This window comes from Glycine soja, chromosome 4, assembly GCF_004193775.1.
Source record: "Glycine soja cultivar W05 chromosome 4, ASM419377v2, whole genome shotgun sequence".
In the NCBI taxonomy this organism is placed as follows: Eukaryota; Viridiplantae; Streptophyta; class Magnoliopsida; order Fabales; family Fabaceae; genus Glycine; species Glycine soja.
Window position 1 is genome coordinate 50,083,282 of NC_041005.1, and position 20,388 is coordinate 50,103,669.

At 33.9% G+C, this 20,388-nt stretch overlaps 1 protein-coding gene across 1 annotated transcript; it reads left to right on the plus strand.

The window, feature by feature from the left end:
* The first annotated feature begins 7,151 nt into the window (after window positions 1-7,151).
* Window positions 7,152-20,274, plus strand: LOC114410303 (histone-lysine N-methyltransferase ATX4-like). The gene is made up of 23 exons (XM_028374196.1): window positions 7,152-8,673; window positions 8,779-8,834; window positions 8,944-9,157; window positions 9,765-9,890; window positions 10,012-10,080; window positions 10,199-10,267; window positions 10,371-10,462; window positions 10,814-10,906; window positions 11,592-11,727; window positions 12,394-12,496; window positions 12,600-12,699; window positions 13,053-13,177; window positions 15,113-15,258; window positions 15,651-15,755; window positions 16,546-16,610; window positions 16,810-17,020; window positions 17,757-17,843; window positions 17,980-18,036; window positions 18,120-18,209; window positions 19,288-19,374; window positions 19,477-19,551; window positions 19,658-19,758; window positions 19,850-20,274. Exons 1-23 carry the CDS (start codon window positions 7,789-7,791, stop codon window positions 19,938-19,940), a joined length of 3,183 nt encoding a protein of 1,060 aa, XP_028229997.1. The 5' UTR covers window positions 7,152-7,788; the 3' UTR covers window positions 19,941-20,274.
* Window positions 20,275-20,388: the final 114 nt, after the last annotated feature.

The window sequence follows — 20,388 nt, forward strand, 5'->3', positions numbered from 1 at the left end:
GCACTTCTAGGAGAAACATAACTAACAAGGAGTGGTGCGTTTGGTTGTGTTTGAAAATGGTGGAGCAATGATGAATGGCGCTTGGTGGAGATAGCGTGATAGAAGTGTGGCAATGGGCCAAGTATCTTTTATCTTCCATTCATTGGATTATAGGAGTGATCAAGAACGAGATTAGAATGTTAAAGTTAAGGAGATAGGTGAAAGTTGAAATTTAGTGAAAGGTCACAATTGCAATTGCTTGGTAAACAAAACACAACATAACACAACCGCTGGGTGGGCTGGGTGGAGATGCACTTCAAAAGTTGCTCCTACCCTAACCCAGTCAATCATTACATGCTAGGATAGTGCCTTGTAATTTGCAAAACGTTTCTTTTTGTAGTTTAGTTTAACTGTCTAGTGATGGCTGTAATATTTTTGATTTTCGATTTCTAAGTGACTTTCACATTAGGATATTTCACTTAGTATATTTTGTTTTCACTCACATGTTTTATGGGAAACTTTTTAAAAGGTCATTCATCTTATAACTATTTCAAGTCAAATACACTTAACTGTGAAATTCTTATGTGATAGACTATCTAAAAGTAGATATATCTTATTACTATAGGTAGTACCAATTAATTATTTTAAGTCATACTCAACTGTACAGTCTTATAGCTATACAACTTGTGAATTCATCTCATTTTGATGTGATTTGATCGAGGTGTTCCAATGAGAATCAGGGCATCCTCTACATTTTTTCTAAGTATAAATGCCTTCTTTTCACCAAGAGGTGAATCCTTGGTAGCCTCCATTCAGTGGCTTTGGCTTCCTTTCCTCCTCCAATCCTTATTTGACAATTTTTACGTGGTTTGAAAGGGAAAAAAATAAATAGAAACTCACATGATCTTTATTATGGAGTCCTTTCTTATCTTTTCCTTAGTTTTTTTCATTTTGAATTTGTTTTTTAACTAAACACTTGAAGTTGGACCATGTTCCATGAAAAATTTTATATTTTGTTCGAAAGGATCTAAATGCGGCGGACGATTTAGGCGACTCTGGCTAATGACAATTGCGGCTTCCAATGAGTAACAAGACTTGCATAACACTTGCACAAATAGTCTCATGATCAAATTAGTAAGTGTAACTAGTGAATGATGAGACTTGGATGTATACCTATAAGCATGAAATATCCTATATAGTGCTAGATGGAGGGAAAGGTCACGTGACAAGTCCCAAAATACTTCCGTAACATATTTAATTTTTGAAATTTCAGTACATGTTTATTTCTCTTGTTTTAAACTTACATTTCTAGGATTACGGCATCCTTGAATGATTTTTGAAGGTTTAAATTAAGTGAACCGAAAACATCACTACATCGGGTTCTTGTTCAGCCACATGAAGATTGATGTATTAGACTGAAGCTGCTATGAACATGATCCTATCTATGCAGCTATCCTACAACGGCGTGGCATCAAAGACTTCTTCGTGTAGGTGTCAGATTACAATTTCATTTTGGAAGAACTTGTAGGGCAAAATAATGTTTTTTTTTTAAAAATAAATAAATAAAACATATATGCAAAGTGTGTGTGACACTTGAAAAGTGAATTACATTAGCATATGGTGGGCTAAAAGTAAGATGTACAATGATGTAGACTGGTGGATCATTTGCTATACATGTTTATGCCATGTCACTGTCACTTCATTTTTTAAAGAAAAAAATAATGATAATAATTTCAATTACTCAAGATCAAAACAACAGGATTGGAGGCAATACAAACAGGAGCTTCCTCTAGCCAAATCTAATTAGGATTAGAGGATACAGATTTTCTACATAGTTTTCTTGTCAACACATACTATGTGAAATATTAAAACCAATAAAATCTTGACTAAGAGTTACTTACAATTGGCAATAGTCAGGTTCAAAGGTTTTGGGTCGCGAGAGTATTAAATTTCTTTACCACAGCTTAATTGCAATTAGTTTCTGCTATTAATTAACAGTATGAAAAAGAAAAAATCCGTGCAAATGTGATGCATTGCGTAGACCAATGCTCCTGCAAGCACCACATTTTTAATCTGAGTACAAGATTTTACAGGTTGTTGCTGCTATTAACACACCTTTCTACATCCGTACTGTTGCAACTTGCAAGTGTTGTCTAGTGTTACAACTAGTAAACAAGTAAATTTCAACTAAAGAGAGTGTGTCTAAAGTGTTGCAAGCACCCCTCTCTCTCACAACAACTCCAACACCCCAATGATTACATGGCCCGCTTCTGCTACTTCAATGTTTTAGTTCAAGTCATCCATGATTTGGAGAGTTCCATAATCTCTGGTGTTTGATTCAGAGACTGTTATACTACAAAAAGTAATAAAAATAAATAAATCTAACATTTATCATTGTCAAAATTTGTGATAACGTTGAAATAATAAAATAAATATTATAAATAATACAATTGTTAAAATAAAATAGTGTAAAAAATGTGTGGGGGTGTCTGAAATAAGACAAATAAATAATAACTATCATTTTATTTATAAAGAGCAATAAGGAAATTTAATAAATATTTTAAAGATAAAAAATGTAAAATGAGAAATTAGTGTTTTAAAAAAATGTTATTATAAGTAGCGTTTCATAAATTATTTGAAATTATTAAAATATTTGCTTACCAAACAATTAAATAAACTTTTTAGCTAACAAAAAAATTAAAAGAATTTATCGAAGACAACTTAAATAGATGAAAAATAATAGTATTAATATTATATTAAAAAAGTAATTAAAGTAAAATTTATTAGAAATATAAGTAAAAAAAGTAATTAATATTATCCTCACTCTCAATTCATATATAAACAAAAAAGTTATATTGTATTTTAATGATATTATTCTTAAAATATTATTCATGTAATTATAACTCTATTTTCAATGACTCTTTTTTATTCATGATAACAACAATGAAAAATATATTATGAATAATTTTATTTTTTTATTTGAGATTTTGGTGTTAACTAATTTTATTAATTAATGTAAAATTATTATTATTATATTTATATATGAGTTTAGAGGAAGTATTAAAAAGCTAACATCACAATTATTTTGAGATGGAAAGAATATATTAGTATAATTCTAAAAAATAAACAAAAACAAGAAGAAAAAAAAACCAGATTAGTTACGTCGCAAATAGATCAAAGTTTTGCAAATAGAAAAGAAAAAAAAAAACGTTTAGTTAGGTTGCAAGTTTCAAACCATAACCAGACATGACTTGAAAATGCTAAATCTAAGTTAAAATTAGTGATGCCAATGGGACAAGGTGGTAGCAAGTTTGCCTATTCTCATTCTCATCTCTATCCGTAAAAGGTGAGGGTTGAGAAATAGAATCCAACCTCATCCTTATCAGATTCGAGAAAACTTGCTGGATAGTCATCCAACATTTTTTTAAATTATTTATTTATATACTTTAAATAAATCATAAGTTATTAATTGTATTTTAATTTAATCAATATATATTTTAATAAAAATAAATAAATAACGTAAATATATTTAAAAATTAAATTGTATAATTTTTAATTTTGTTATAATTAGTATTATAATTATAATATTATTTATTTAACTATTAAAATGATTATTCTATATTTTAATAATTATAATATATAAAATATGAAATAATTATATATAAATATAACTATATTATTAATAATTATAAAATATACACAACGGAATAGGTAGGGGACGGAGTTAAATATGAGATAGGGAGTGACATGCCCGATCTCATCCTAATTTTTGCAATTTTCCTGTGAAATTCCGAGTAGAATCGAACAGCTATATATGAGTTCAGTTTTTATTATCGTGGCTAGTTAAAATGACTTTGGGTTTTTGGGTTTCTCGCAGGTCGCAAGAGATGTGTAATGGGGACGTCGTCATAACGAGGTTTTAGAAAATTAAAATCCCATAAAGAATACTCCAATTAGTAGCTACTAGCTACTATTATTATTATTATTATGATGTTATTTTTATCTTTATATTTAAGAGAATAGTACTATAGTACATTGCATGTGCTAAAATATTTAATTAACATTTCTATTTACATAAAAATTATTTTAAATATTATCATTTCTTTATTTTATGATAAATATATAAAATACAAAAAATAAATATGAATAGAAATATAATGACTAAGGTTATGTTTAACACGATATTTTAATTAGTTTTTAATTTTATAATTTTCTTTCACTAATAAAAAAATTTGTTCGATTGTTTTTAATAGTTTTTAATGATTTATACTATTTTTTAAACTTTAGTTGAACTAATATTTTTTAAAATATTAACTTTTAGTTTTTTTATTTTTATCTTCAATATATTTATTTAATTTTTAGTTATCATTTATAAATAAATTATAATTTTATTATTTTTATATCATTTCATAATAGTTAATTTATCTGACATTTATAATTTAATAAGTTAATTTTTTAAATTTTAGTTATTAGTTGACTTTCTAATTTTTCAGGTTTTGTTAAACATAATCTAATAGGTATTATTTGAAATTTTAAAATTAAATAAAAATATTTTTAGAAGTGAATATTGAGTAAATAAAAAATTTGAAAGAAATAATATACATTAATAATGATTAATGATTGGATTTGGAGCATTAGACAAAGTCAACTTGGCTTGGCCGCCAGCCTTGACTTATACTCTATTTGATTCTTCAAAACTATGCATGCAGGCCATGCCCAAGCCTGAGATTGCCAAGATCGCCACACTCTGTCACTACCCAAACTCTCAGATTTTATATTACTATCTCTACTCTCCATCTTTTTTATTTATCTTTAGTACATAACTAATTAATGAGAAACATCTTATTGGGTCAATGGCAAAAGGGATGAAAACTTAAATTAAACTATCGGGTGAGTTTAGTTGTGTATATATATATATATATATATATATATATATATATATATATAAATTAAAATAAAAAGATAAAGACATGGGGATCCACTTTAATTTCTTAAAAAATTTCTTGGTTTTTTTCTCTTTTCTTCTCTAACCAAACAAAGGGTAAAACACTTATACTTAACTGACCATAAAGAAAGAAAAAAAAGAGTCAATGATAAAAAATGGTCCTTCTTTCGATCTTTATTCTTCTTTTTTTCTAGTGATCCAAAGATAAGATAAGAAGAAGAAAAAAACTGAAAGGCAATCACCAGTACTATGATATCCCTCCTCTCGAAGGGTCTCTCAAGCAGAAAACAGGAACCGATTCCATCACAGGACCAAACTTACAGTGTGGTATCCGTTGCATCATTCAGTAATACACTTTGTAACATGACATGATGACTCTAGCCAAGTTGAAAGGGCCTTAAAATTAACTTAACATGAAATTAACTAGTTTTGCTACCCAGTGGCTCACAAATTTTTTGAGAACCTTTGGACACGCACCATGGTCCTCTACAAAACATGAACCTAGCAGGGAAAACGTATGCAACCAAGGTCAACACTACCTAATATCAACGCCAAAGACAAAAGCCATCAGCCTATTATTACCTATATATAAATGAAGTGCGAGGAGCCTAAAAAAAAAGTGGGAGGATAAAGGTAACTGCATGTAAAAAGTAATTAATCTTTGACAATTTAGATGAAATTAATTTAAATATTAAATATTAAATATTAAAGTTAACTTCACTCATCATTCTCTTGCTCCCTCGCACCTCATAACTTTACTCTCTGCATCTCTCTCTTTTTTTTCCCTTTAACTACATAGACAAAAAATAAGAAATCCACTAAACAAATTTTTTGTTGTTCGGAGTTTAGACTTTATACACTATACAGCCTCCCCCTATAGAATTTTCCGATACACTGCTTTCCAAGTTATGAGTAACTACCAGCTTCTTGTTTAGTCTTTTTGGATAATAAATAAATCGTGTTATCCCTTAGCCATAAAATAGATACCCAAAAAAAGGGTATGCTTACTTTTATTCTATTGCTAGATACCACAAACAATAATAACGAATGATGAATAAATTTTCATGGCTTCACATCACACCAGCGACCGGGAGGTTTCGTTTACGAACAAAAAGCCAATAAAAAATTAATATTAAAACATCAATGTTTTTTCTTTTTTATAATTATGAAATGAGTTCTCTCAATTTTCTAGAACCTTCATCCATCGGTATCCATGGTTGATAGCCAATTTACCCACCGCGAGGTTTCGTCTACGAATCAAAAATAAAATAAAATTTCTACCTTTCAATTTTTCTAGAGAATGAAAACAAGCCATAAAATTGAGAAAGTGAAGTCAGTGGCGTAGAGTGCGTAGATCCAATCAGAAGAACTTGGTTTCCTGATATACCCACCCACCAAACACACTCAATTCCCACGTGCCCAACTCATCCTTGGTGCGGACGAAGAATCAAATCAAACGCCATCGTTCAATTCAATCCCTCACACATGCATCAAAATTAAATTACCTTCTTAACGAAATAAATTCAAAATCTTAAAATTCACATCAATAAATGTGTTTAGCCAATTAACTGTATTCACAGAAAAAAAAAAGTGTTTAACTGTTTTAGGGTTGAGACTGGTCAGAATAAAAGCCTATTGGCACTGTTGCACGTCGTCCTCTTACAACAGAAAACATTCTGGTCACAAAAAAAAAAAGAAAATTGCCCTAGTCACTCCACCAGATCTTCGGAACCAAACCTAATAGCGATTTTCATATGAAATCTTCTGCTCCAAGTCCAACTCCAACGACTGCACGCACAAAAAAAATTTAAATTTTACGAAATGCAAATAACACCCCATCCAAAAAATATTGCTACAACTTCCTCCACCGGAGAATACCACGAAGCTTGCTATAAATATCAAAATCCAAGAAACAAATCCATTGTGGCAGTGACACATTATGGACAACAACATTAACACACACAAAAAGCATAGCAAATCATGCAACAAAATCCAAGGACAACAAGGTCTACGATAAAAAACATGTTTCCCACGCATAGACATACATAAGTGACACATTTTGGCTCCAAAATTCTTGAACAATTAAGTTTGGTGACCCATTCTCTCTGCTTGAAACATTGACTCAGCCATAGCCATGGCCATAGAAAATTACTAACATGAAAGCTTATAAGATACAACGTTGCACACGATGTTGAACCAAGCAAGAATGCCATCACCAAGCTCACGACTCGGAAGAAGAATTTGCGCTAGCAATACGCAACGCGCAAGTTAGCCTCTACTGGCCCCATCAACTAACTACATTACATAACAACATATGAACACACTCAAGATAACGCCGAGACTTCTCTCTCTCTCTCTCTAGTCTTACTCTGTTGTCACCCTTTTCCTTGTTCCCTCTCTAAAAAATTTCCTAAATTAAAACATCACCGTCCTATGTTTCAATTTTTTTTTTGTGTCCAGCCCCACATAATACAAATTACATTGCAATTTGTCTAACAAAAAAAAAATGTTTACGTTTCTCTTCTGAACTACTCTCTCTCTCGCACACTGAGAGATCCCTCTTTTTCTTCTTCTCTGCTCATTCGATCTTCTCGATCAGGTTCTCCGACATTCTCGCGCCCAATTCTTTAACTTTCTTCGACCCTTTTCGCGTGTCTCTCCACGAAATTCGGCCTCGCCCTTTCGCTTCTTTGGTTGCTCTGTTTCTCGGAATTTCAATTCGGGATTAGGGTTTAGAAGGTGTCTCGCGCGTTTGGCCTCGGGGGTGTAATTTTCCTTTCTGGGGTTCTACAAGTTGGGATTTTAACATCATTCGCGGCTTCAATTTAATGCGGGTATCGTGATTTGTTCCTGCAGCGCGAACCATGATTATTAAGCGGAATTTGAAATCCCAAATGCCGAGTCTGAAACGGGTCAAACTCGGTGACTCGGTGGGCGAGGATGATGAGTATTCTTATGCTCGTAAGAAGAGAAAGACCAACAGTTACTACCCTTTGAACCTTCTCGGCGACGTGGCCGCCGGCGTGATTCCGGTGAGTTTTCACGGGCTGCTCGGCGCCGGCGTGGCGGAGAAGAGGTTCTCTGCGTCGTGGTGCAACGGAGTGGAATCGAACGCGAAAAACGACATCGTGGAAGTGAAGAAGAAGAACGAGGTTCAGCGGCCACCTCTGGTTAGGACTTCAAGGGGGAGAGTTCAGGTTCTCCCTTCGCGGTTCAATGATTCGGTTATTGATAATTGGAGGAAGGAGAGCAAGAGTAGTGGTGGTTTGCGTGATTGTGATTACGACGAAGAATTTGAATGCAAGAAGGAGAAGTTCAGCTTCAAGGCACCCAAGGTTTGCAATAATCAGAAGAAAGGAAAAAGCGAGGAGAAAACGGGTTCTAAGGCTCGTAAGTACTCGGCATTGTGTAATGGTTTTGGGAGGAGCAAGTGTTCGAGTTTTCGTGGTGATGGTGCATTGGCCTTGAGGCGCGGTGGGGTGGCAGTTGAAGAGGATGAGAGGAGAAGTTTTTTGGAGGTGGAAGAGGTTGGTTTGATGGGTTTGAAGGAGAAAAGAAATGGGTTGTTTGGGCCAGAAGATTTTTATGCAGGTGATATAGTGTGGGCCAAAGCTGGGAGAAAGGAACCTTTTTGGCCAGCCATTGTTATTGATCCTATGACTCAGGCACCCGAGTTAGTTCTCAGGTCTTGTATAGCCGATGCAGCTTGTGTAATGTTTTTAGGGTATGCGGGGAATGAGAATCAAAGGGTATGTATCATGTAATGTATTGTAATGCGTGACTATTATGAATAATTACTTCCTATATGGAGAACACTTGTTGTGTATTTATTGTGGTTTTTGTGATTCGGGCAGGACTATGCATGGGTGAAGCATGGGATGATTTTTCCATTTATGGATTATGTGGACAGGTGTGGAGTTGTTGTAGGTTGTTTGTTTACATTGTGTGAAACTACCACCACTTGGTGTTTCTTTGTCGAAGGATTTTTTGCTTACTAGGCGTGATGTTTGTTGGTTTAGGTTTCAGGGGCAGTCTGAGTTGAGTTACTATAATCCTTCTGACTTCCAAATGGCAATAGAGGAGGCATTTTTGGCCGAGAGGGGTTTCACAGAGAAGTTGATAGCAGATATAAATACAGCAGCTACTAACAATGGTTATGATGATTCTATTCTGAAAGCCTTTCAGGAGGTCAGTGGTACAAACCAATATGCAGGATATCATTTTCTGAACCAGGTAAATCAACTACAGTGCTTCTTTTTCTTCTTTTGCCAACCATTTGGGGAACTGCGTAGCTGATTGGCTGTTAAAATTCTGGTGCATCATATTTAGGGGACACTTGGGGAAAGCTAATGCTATCTCCATCCCTATATAAAAACTCTTTTAACTATTTCACTAGACTTAGGAAAGTTGGTTAATGTAGTTTATAGCATTAAATCTGTTAACAATTTGTATTATTTTTTCAAAATTGCCCTTTGATTATTTGACTTATGATCTCGCTCTTTCGGCTTAATTGCTTTCCACCCAATTATTTGTCATTTTCTGCAATCCTCACAAGAGAGAAAGAGTTTATCTTATTAATTTATAACATTTATTGTTTATTGATTACGGTACAAAAATTGTAACGTAATTAACGGTATTTTGATAAATAAATAAATAAATAAAAACAATTAATGCAAGAGACAATTTGAAGGTCTTATAAAAAGGGACAAAAAAATTTCTCAAAAAAAGTCTTATATGCCGACATACTTTTTTATATGCTTTAATTATGTAATTATCACTCTGTATAAGTGAGGAATGGTGCCAAAGTTTAATGGTTCATTGATTTGAATTTCCGTTACAGGATTTATTTGATAAGAAAGAAACACGGCCCTGTGAAGCCTGTGGGTTGAGCCTTCCTTACAAGATGTTAAAGAAAACAAAAGATTCAAGTCCTGGTGGCCAATTCCTATGTAAAACATGTGCTAGGGTTTGTATATCTTGCCTTTTTCTTCTAACAGATTAGATTTAAGTCTGGAACAAAAGCATTATAATTGAAGTTCTGCATTTGTTTAGAATTTTTTCAGTCTTCAAATCATTTGCTTTTGCAGTTAACAAAATCAAAACATTATTGTGGCATATGCAAGAAGGTTTGGAATCATTCAGATAGTGGAAGTTGGGTAAGTTAGTTTAGTCCTGTTAACTAATTAAGGTTATTCTTTGCTGCTCAAAGACTCTCATTGCTTTGTATTGTAGTATTATTTTTTTTTACCTTTGTGAATGTCTCCCCCAAATTAGGTGCGCTGCGATGGATGCAAAGTGTGGGTGCATGCAGAATGTGACAAAATTTGTAGCAACCTTTTCAAGGTATATCCATTACTTGATATCTTAATATTGTCACTTGTTGGCATTTGCATAAAGTGACTTTTTTTTTTTTTTTTTGCTGATTGGTGTATTCTGTTTTTTTTAGAATCTTGAAGGCACTGATTATTACTGCCCTACTTGCAAAGCCAAGTTTGATTTTGAGTTATCTGATTCAGAAAAACCACAGCCAAAAGTCAAGTAAGTTTGTTATTGTCCTTTTATTTAAGTCCTCCTGCCCTGGCTTTGTGACATAACCTAATGATTTCATTTAAAGTTCTCACGAAGCCTATCTATTGTGATTCAAGTTCATATACTAATTTAGAATATTTCTATATGGTAAGAGGAATGCTAACAAAACACTTTTTCTTATTGGGTAAAAGTTTATGTTAGACCCATTAGTAAATCATGTGGGTCCCACTCACTATTTAGTGGGACCCACGTGAAACTTGTCCAATAATAAGGAGAGTGTCAAAGAAATTGTTGTAGCACTTCAGAAAAAAATGTTTAGATTATTTATTATTTCTAACTGTAGTGGATACTTTGGTACAGGTGGAGCAAAAACAATGGGCAGCTAGTGCTTCCAAATAGGGTCACTGTTCTCTGCAATGGTGTTGAAGGCATATATTTTCCAAGCCTTCATTTGTAAGCACAAAGTCCTTCCGAAGAATTTGACATAAAAAATTTCTCTGTTGTGACTATCATAGTTTTATTAACTTGTTAATTTTTAAAATTGTCAAGAGTTATTTATTACTTGTAATTAGTCATATTTAAAAGGTGTCATAAGTAGAATATATTAATGCCTTTTTCAAGATTGGCAATTAATACCTATCCGATATAATCTGATTTTGTGATTTTGCTCTTTAGAGGGAGAATGTAACACTAGCTTGTTAATGAGATTCTACTTTCCTAAAAAGGAATGAAACTGTGGTTGGAATTTTTAGGAACATTCCTGCTTATGTTCTTTATTGTAATTCTTTAAGAGTTAATAGTCTTATTAGAAATCATGCCCAAAGAATATTCTCTTTTTCTCTTATAATCCTTGGAAGAATTCCTAATTTTCATCAATGTGTACATTGACTAAATTTCCACCAAAATTTGTGTTAGACAACAATACTTGGCATAGTTTGTTTCACTCATACTTAAGGTGCTAGCACAGCTTTTCTAATATCTAATGTAGCTTAACATTCAAACATCATGTTACAATGTTCCAAATTGGCTGGTGTCATATTGAATGTGCTTTTGTTATTACTTCTAGATTGGAAAATGATTAATGTCTTCTCTCTCTCTCTCTCTCTCTCTGGTTATGATGTGTGTTCTTCTCTTTCAGAGTTGTGTGCAAGTGTGGGTTTTGCAGGACAGAAAAGCAAGCACTTAGTGAATGGGAACGACACACAGGTTCCAAATTAAGAAATTGGAGAACAAGTATTAGGGTGAAAGATTCTATGCTACCTCTGGAACAATGGGTTTGTATATTACTATTACTTAATTGTGGTTCATAATATTCCCTTGTCTCTTTGTGCTAAAAATATACTAATTATTGGTTAGTATAGTCTATTAAGATTGTTCAAGTGTCTACCCACCCTCTTTTATACATTTAATGTACTTATGGGCTTGTTATGTATAAGTAGAGTACAGTATTCTTGTTTCAATTAGTATTATAATCATTAACTGAAGTTTTCTCCATCTTATGGATTAGTAGGTCTTAGATTTATTTGACAAGGATTTTTGAAGTAGTAGAGGGTAGTATCACTTGGATAACCAGCAGATGTATATTCCATATATAGCCATAGTCTGGTTCCTATTTGGACTGTGTTTGTCTGATTGAGGAACCATCTATACCTATGTACTCAGTACCTCTGGTACTTCATTTTCATTTATATATATATATATATATTTTTGCCGATAAAAAAAAGATTTATTTGAATTTTATTTCTTCAGTGTCAAAATGCTAATGAAGTCATGATACTGACCTATTGAGAATGAGAATCTGGGAACTCATAATATTATTCTCATTGTATGACATGGGACACTTGGAAGAAGAGTCGGGTTGCTGTTTTATTTTTGGGAGGGGGGTTCTCTGTTCTAAGGCATAACACATGCAACTAATACACTACTATTTGACTTCTCAGATGCTGCAGTTGGCAGAATTTCATGCTACTGCTCAGGTTCCCACCAAACCTAAGAAACCTTCTCTGAAAGAAAGAAAGCATAAGTTGCTTACCTTCTTGCAAGGTGACTTTTACTCATTCTGTTTGCAGACAACTTTTCATTTTGATGAGTTTGCCATATGAAGTTCTCTTAGTGATAGTTGTACTGTAAACTATTTCTCTGACAGAGAAGTATGAACCTGTTCATGCTAAGTGGACTACAGAACGCTGTGCTGTTTGTAGATGGGTTGAAGACTGGGACTACAACAAAATTATCATTTGCAACAGGTAATGTAACAGTTTCAGTTCATTTTTTATTGCATATATTCGGCCAATATTCAACCCATAAAGAGGTAGGGATTTGAACAAGATGCTGCATGTTTCTACAGATCTTGTAGCCAATAATGATTTAACTCAGATTTAATTTTTGTCTGTATTTTGAAATATCATTTAGAGCAAAAGTACCTCTAGTGCATTTGACAAGAATATGCTCCTCACTTGATGATTTCAATTATATTTACTTTTTGCCATTCTGACTATTCAATGTTACAGCTTTGTCATTGATGCATATGAAGCTATATTTTTGGGGTTACTCTATGTTGTATTGCAATTAAATCACAAATAAATTATATATGTTACAGATGTCAAATAGCAGTTCATCAAGAATGCTATGGAGCAAGAAATGTCCGAGATTTTACATCTTGGGTTTGTAAAGCTTGCGAAAGACCTGACATCAAGCGGGAGTGTTGTCTTTGTCCTGTAAAAGGTATGTCTTTGACAAAATTTCAAATGTTTGGTATATAAAGTGATCATCTTTTTTTTTCCAGGTATGATGTAGACTCGCCTCTCTGTGATATCTATTTTTTGGAACTGTTCTGCCTGATTTTTTAACCTTGTATGTTCATATAAATCAATTTACTCTTCTTGGCTGAGAATATTTTTGCCCCTTTACTATGAGTTTAATTCAATCCACTATATGTGTAAAACTGTTTCACATTTATCACCCCATTATGTAAGGTTTATTTTTGGAATTGTGCAACTTTATTCTTTTAAAGGCAAATTATGTTTTTAGTCCCCCCAATTGTTGGGGGTTTTGATTTTTAGTCCCCTTAACTTGTTTTTTGACTGGTCTTCGTCCTCAAAGTATTTTTTCCATTATACTGTTCATCCCTGTTGTTTGAGAGCTCAGTTAACTGGTGACAAGTTCTTCCACATGACAAATAAGTATATGCCACGTGTCAAATTCGTTGACACATGATTATAAATCATATTTTTTGTATTATAATAATTTTAAAATTATTGAAAAAATGTTTTTAATTTAATTAGTTTTATTAACTCTCTCTCCTCCACACTAAACCACCATGACCATCACTTAACCCAACGCCGGGGAACCTACCCTCCGAGATTCAAGCCGAGTCACCACCCATCACCACTGCACGTGATCAGATCCAAGGTGGAACGACCACTAACACCAACAAACCTTGTGCACACCAAACCCACCGCCTCATCAACCTTGCACAACCCAGATCTAAGCCACCACCCATCACTACCGCATGCGACTAGATCTGTGGCGGAACCACCACTAATGCCGACGAACCTTGCGCGCACCAAACCCACAACTTCGCACAACCCATATCTGAGCCACCCATTGACAATTTTTTTGTTTTTTGTTTTAAGAAGGATGGGTGTTGAAGTTAAATTTAATTTGGAAATATTTTTAATAATAATAATAATAATAATAATTTTAAACAAAAATTCTATTGTGAGGGAACGTGGTTTAAATAATTTTGTATTGTAGTATGGGTCTAACTTGTTTACCTGGTCTAAGAACATGGTTTGGAGATTCATCCCTTTGGCCTATTTGACAATGTTTTAGCAATTTCCCATCTTTTGATACTTTTGAAGACTGATTCTTTTGGATTCAATCCTTTCAATTTTGCTTATTTGAAGAAAAACTCATTCTGGGTAGTTCTTTTTTGCCCGAGTTGACTTTTGCAGGCAACAAGAATGATAAAAAAAACTTGAAATCTAGCTGCTTCAAGGATCATGGGGGTATTCTGTTCCTTCAAGTGTTGTGTTTGTTGTTTCAGAACTCGGGTTAGGTGATGGTCGTGGTGGTTTGGTGTGGAGGAGAGAGAGTTAATAAAAGAAAACTAATTGAATAAAAAACATTTTTCAATAATTTTAAAATTATTAAAATATAAAAAATATTATTTATAAGCAAAATTAATAAAAGAAAACTAATTAAGCAAAAAACATTTGACATGTGGCACATACTTATTTGCCATGTGGAAAGACATGTCACCAATTAATGGAACTCTCAAATGGCGGAGATGAACAATATAATGGAAAAATACTTTGAGGACGAAGACCAGTCAAACAAAATTTGGGGGACTAAAAACATAATTTTCCCTTCTCTTAATCTATATACAGTATACACATGTTATTCAATTTTACTCATTATGGCTGAGAATCCTCCCTCCCTTTGACTGAGTTATATTTTAATCCATTGTAAGTGTAAAACTTCTTTATACTATCATTTAAAAAGTTTTATTATCATATTCAAAACTTCTTTTGTACTATCATGTTTTGCCATGAACTAAACAAAGTTTTACTATTATCAAGGAGCTCTGCTGACATGTTTCTACCTTGGTTTTGATGACTAGAATATTGTTCGCTTAAACTATTTTTGGACTCCCAGGTGGTGCTTTAAAGCCGACAGATGTTGACACATTGTGGGTTCATGTCACTTGTGCTTGGTTTCGACCTGAAGTCTCTTTTGCTAGTGATGAGAAGATGGAGCCTGCTTTGGGTATTCTAAGTATTCCATCAAATTCTTTTGTAAAGGTACAGTATTTGCTGCTAGAAATTTCCCCTGAAAAGGAATGCTAGTCACCAGGTGAAGTGATTTTATTCTTTGTATATTCCATGCTATCTCAATTGTCAGAGAATTATTTTCACCACTTTAAAAACTAGAAGAATATCTATCTGATTTGATTATTTTGTTCATTGAGTGTGGTATAAAGGACATTATCTAGACTCTGAATTACTTAATATTTTTATCATTTTGTGCAAATCCTAGAAATAGCCTCTTTGTTTGCAAGAGTAAGGCTGTGTTCGTCTACCCTCCCCAAACTCCATTTGGTGGGAGCTTTTTGCATTGGGTTGCCTTTTGATGTCTCTTGGTCCACTACTCTTAACAAATACAATCTAAAAATCTGCATTACTTGAATTTTCAGATTTGTGTTATTTGCAAGCAAATTCATGGTTCGTGTACACAATGTTGCAAGTGTTCTACTTATTTCCATGCCATGTGTGCTTCAAGGGCTGGTTATCGAATGGAGGTGAGGGGTCACTCAGATTAAAGTGGCTTGCTTGATATCTTGTGATTTTAAATTTTCTTTTAATTTTAAGCAAGTTTAATGGCAATTTTCAATTTACTTCCCTGTTTTAATTAAAACAAATATGACTTTATCGTTAATCATTAGTTGATAACTGATTACAATTACTCACCAGTCTCATTCATAGAACATGCATTTTCAATTTGGACTTTAATAAGAACAAAAGACAACATTTTCATGGTATAAGAAGACTGACAAGGATCAGACTATTTATAGGGCCCATTGGCATCAATTAATCCATGTAGCTGAACCATATCTAATGAGATAAGACTTGATTGTTGTTGTATTCTGTTAGACTTCAGAAGCAGGACATGGTACAAGAAGACTAAGATCATACTATTGATGCCCATTGGCTTTAGCTAATCCATGTAGTTGAACCATATCTAGTGAGATAATACTTTATTGTTGTTATATTCTGTTAGACTTCAGAAGGAGGAGAGGACATGGAAAGTGTACATTAGAAGGAATAAAAACAGTTACGTAGTTACAAAAGCTAGATGCTTAGTCAGCAGATATTCTGTTAGTCAGTTGGGTGGTTAAATAGGGTCAATCCTTGTAAAGGAGAATTCTCCTTTTTCATTGAGTGTTCTAATAAGAGAATCATTCACTATCTTCTCTTCTGTGTTTTATTTTCTATTAGGATTCTTGGGTTATAGAGCCCTAACACATTCTTGAATGTTGAATGTTTTATCTGTTGGGATAATTTTATTAAATTTCTCCCCATTAAATGCAGTTGCATTGTTTGGAGAAAAATGGCAAGCAGACAACAAAAATGGTCTCTTATTGTGCTTACCACAGGTATGCAATCCTCAATTATGACTAACAAAATGATTAACCATCCTCTTTTGCCCATTTCTACCATTTTCTTTGTAGATTTTTCTTTTTCCCCAACAATTATCTTTTTGTAATTGCAAAAATATAGGTTTGTCTTAATTTCTCCTTAATCTAAATCTTATTTTCAGCCTTCCATCTTAATCACATCTATTGTTTTTTGCAGGGCTCCCAATCCAGATACAGTTTTGATTATGCAAACCCCTCTTGGGGTCATTTCAACTAAAAGCCTTCTCCAAACTAAGAAAAAAACTGGTTCGAGGTTAATCTCATCTAGCAGAAAAAAGCAAGATGACTCTCCTGTTGATAACACTGAGCATGAGCCATTTTCTGCTGCTAGGTGCCGTATCTTTCAAAGAACAAACCATACCAAAAAGGTAGATTGGAGAAAATTGTTGTTCATGTTGGTGAATGTTTGTAAGCTAGTACTTAAACAACATAGCTATGTCTCTGATATTTTTAATATGTTAATGTTAATTGTCCTGTTTCTATTTCCAGTGAAAGTGTTTTTTGTGTTTAAACACTAAAGATATTCTTAGAACGTGAGTTTGGGCCTAACTCAATCCCAAAAGCTAGCTGATGGGGTGAGAGTTGCTTCCCACTTATATATTCTATTGTGGCCCTATCTCTAGCCAACATGGGACTTGAGTTTTTCTCAACACACCTAGGCACTATTGGGCTTGGTGTGTGGATAATATGGTGGTTGACCCGTTTAATGGATCTAGGATAGGCTCTCATACCATCTTAAAATGTGGATTTGGGTCTAAATCAATCCCAAAAGCTAGCTCATGGGGTGAGAGTTGCCTCCCACTTCTATATTCTATTGTGGCCTTATTTCTAGCTGATGTGGGACTTGAATTTTTCTCAACAGATATATTAGCTTTTAATCTGTGTTACCAATATCTAATGTATTTTGCCAACAACTAATACTGCTTCACCAAAATGTGCTGGATACTGCTATCGCATGGATGCAAACTTGTATGTGGGGCATATCATAAAAATATCATGGTTACTGCTTTTATTGCTTTGGTTTCTTTGTTTCCATGCTCATCTTTTGGACATAATTCTCCACTATTGCCTCAACTTCTAATTTTTATTTCTTCTTTTTGTTAGAGAGCAGCAGATGAAGCCGTTTCTCATCGAGTGAGGGGTCCCTATCATCATCCTTTAGATGCAATAGAGAGTTTAAATACACACAGAGTAAACCTTTTATCTTCTGAAAATTATATTAGATTTCCTTATTCTTTTAACTTGGATTTAAGACTTGAACTGTGTCCCCCTCCTTTCTTTCTCTTCTTTTGCTAATGTATTTTTTCTTGTCTCTTCCCTCAAGCAGGTAGTACATGAACCTCAGGCATTTTCTTCTTTCAGAGAACGCCTATACCACTTGCAGGTAATTCTAATCTTTCTAAGGTGGATTATTTGCTTCAGTGGTCAATTTTCTGACTGTTTTATGGGTACTTTGTATGATTCCAGAGAACCGAAAATGAACGGGTTTGCTTTGGTAGATCAGGCATACATGAATGGGGCCTCTTTGCACGAAGAAATATTCAAGAAGGAGACATGGTATGAATGTTATGCTCAACTATGATAACATTAATAGACCCATAATGTTGGTCAATCAACAACGATTTATATTTTTATTAGTATTATGAGGACCAATGGGGTTTTGGACTACTTGAGCATTTGGAACTTGGAAGTACAGCAGAAGTGATCTATTCTATTCTATTTTGCATAAAATAGAGGCAGATAAAGGGGAACCCTTTCAAGAATCATCATTATGACATCTGTCCTGCAAGGGAATACCCATTTTCAAAGCTGTATTCTTCAGGCTTGTCAACTAGTATTAATATAATATAGTGATTCATTGCAACTAAATATCTTTAGGCCTGTTTGATTTTAGAAAACATTTTGTTTTCACAAATAATTATAAAAATGCCACTTTGCTTTTATTTTGTTTCCTATTTTCATAAATTTTAACAAAATACAATGTAAATAAGATGATGTTTTTGCAATTATTTGTGAAAATAAGGAATGGAAACAGAAAATGTTTTCTAAACCGAAACAGGCCCTTGACAACCTTTGGCTTTCTACATAATTTCATATGGTAGAACATAAAAACCATGGAGAGCAGTTCAAGTAACAGACTCTCTAGCACACTCTTTCTAACGCACTCTACCAGTTGTTAAAATTGATTGAAATCTACAAAATTAGGAGAGAAACTCGTTAAATGAGAAGTGTAACCCGCCCAAATTTGTTATTTCCAATAAATTTTAGCCAATGATAGAATGTAATAGAAAGTGTGTTGCTAGCATTTCTCAAACATGGAATATGTCACGGTATTTGCTGGCTGATAAGGCAATTTCAAAATCATGATAAGCCAGACAAAGTCTGGTCTAATTGTCATCTCCTCGCCTGTATTTTTTTTCTCTTTTGGCTGTTTTGGTCCTGAGGATTCTTCTGGACCTGTTCCTAGTTCAGATGTTTGGAACATATATCGTCCATTGCTTTCATTATGATTATTCTAACATTAGCAAATGCATGAAATGATTGTTGTTGGATCCCTTACATTTTCTTGAACATTAGCTTTCCATGTACAACCTTTTTCTGTAGCAATAGTGAGCATGATTTTAATCCTAAGCAGGTTCTTGAATATCGTGGTGAACAAGTGAGACGCAGCATTGCAGATTTGAGGGAGGCACGCTATAGATTAGAAGGGAAAGACTGCTACGTGAGTTAATTCCTCTATGTCTGCCTATTAACAGCACACTGGTCATCATATTATTTATATGTTATGTTATCAACCTAAAATGCCCTACTCTTGTCTTTGCAGCTGTTTAAGATTAGTGAAGAAGTGGTGGTAGATGCCACTGATAAAGGGAATATAGCTCGGCTGATTAATCATTCTGTAAGTCAACCTAAACTTGAATTGGCATTTTCTGTACATCACTGTCATCTCGGATTCTCAACACAGGATAGTCATCTTACCTGTTCTCTGGTTCATGTTAATACAGTGTATGCCAAATTGCTATGCAAGGATCATGAGTGTCGGTGATGAGGAGAGCCGGATTGTACTCATCGCTAAGACTAACGTGGCTGCCGGTGATGAGTTAACGTATGTCTCTGTGTGTGTGCACGCGTGCGTGCGCATGTATCAGTATGTGCATGTTCTTTATAGTTGATGCTGGTTGTTTTGGTTTGGGCAGGTATGACTACTTGTTTGATCCTGATGAGCCAGAGGAAAACAAAGTCCCATGCCTATGTAAAGCTCCAAACTGCCGGAAATTCATGAATTAGGAAGGATTATACAAATAAATGAACACCAGATGACTAGTATTGTTTCTTCTCCGCAAGGAGCACTAACCCCCCATCCCCTCTTCTGCAGGGAAGCTCACAGTTACACCAAAGCTGTATTTTTTATCAAACCAAAAGAAGAGAAAACAAAGTAGGGAGAAAAAAAAAGGCATAGTTTAGTGTTTTTCTTTTACCCTTTTGATTTCCTTTAGACATTCATCGAATTTTAATAAAAACCTAGATTTGGTAGCTTTTGGCTCTTGGCGTCTCTGTAAATGTATCACCTTACATTTTACTCATTTTCTTCTACTTAATGTCAACCGATTTCTTCCCTTCATGTACTTTTCCGATGATCTACCAATCTAATTGTATTGAAAGATAGTAATAAAAAACGTGTTGCACCCAGATGATGTACATTTGATTTAAAAGTAGTGTTTCATCCATCTACGAT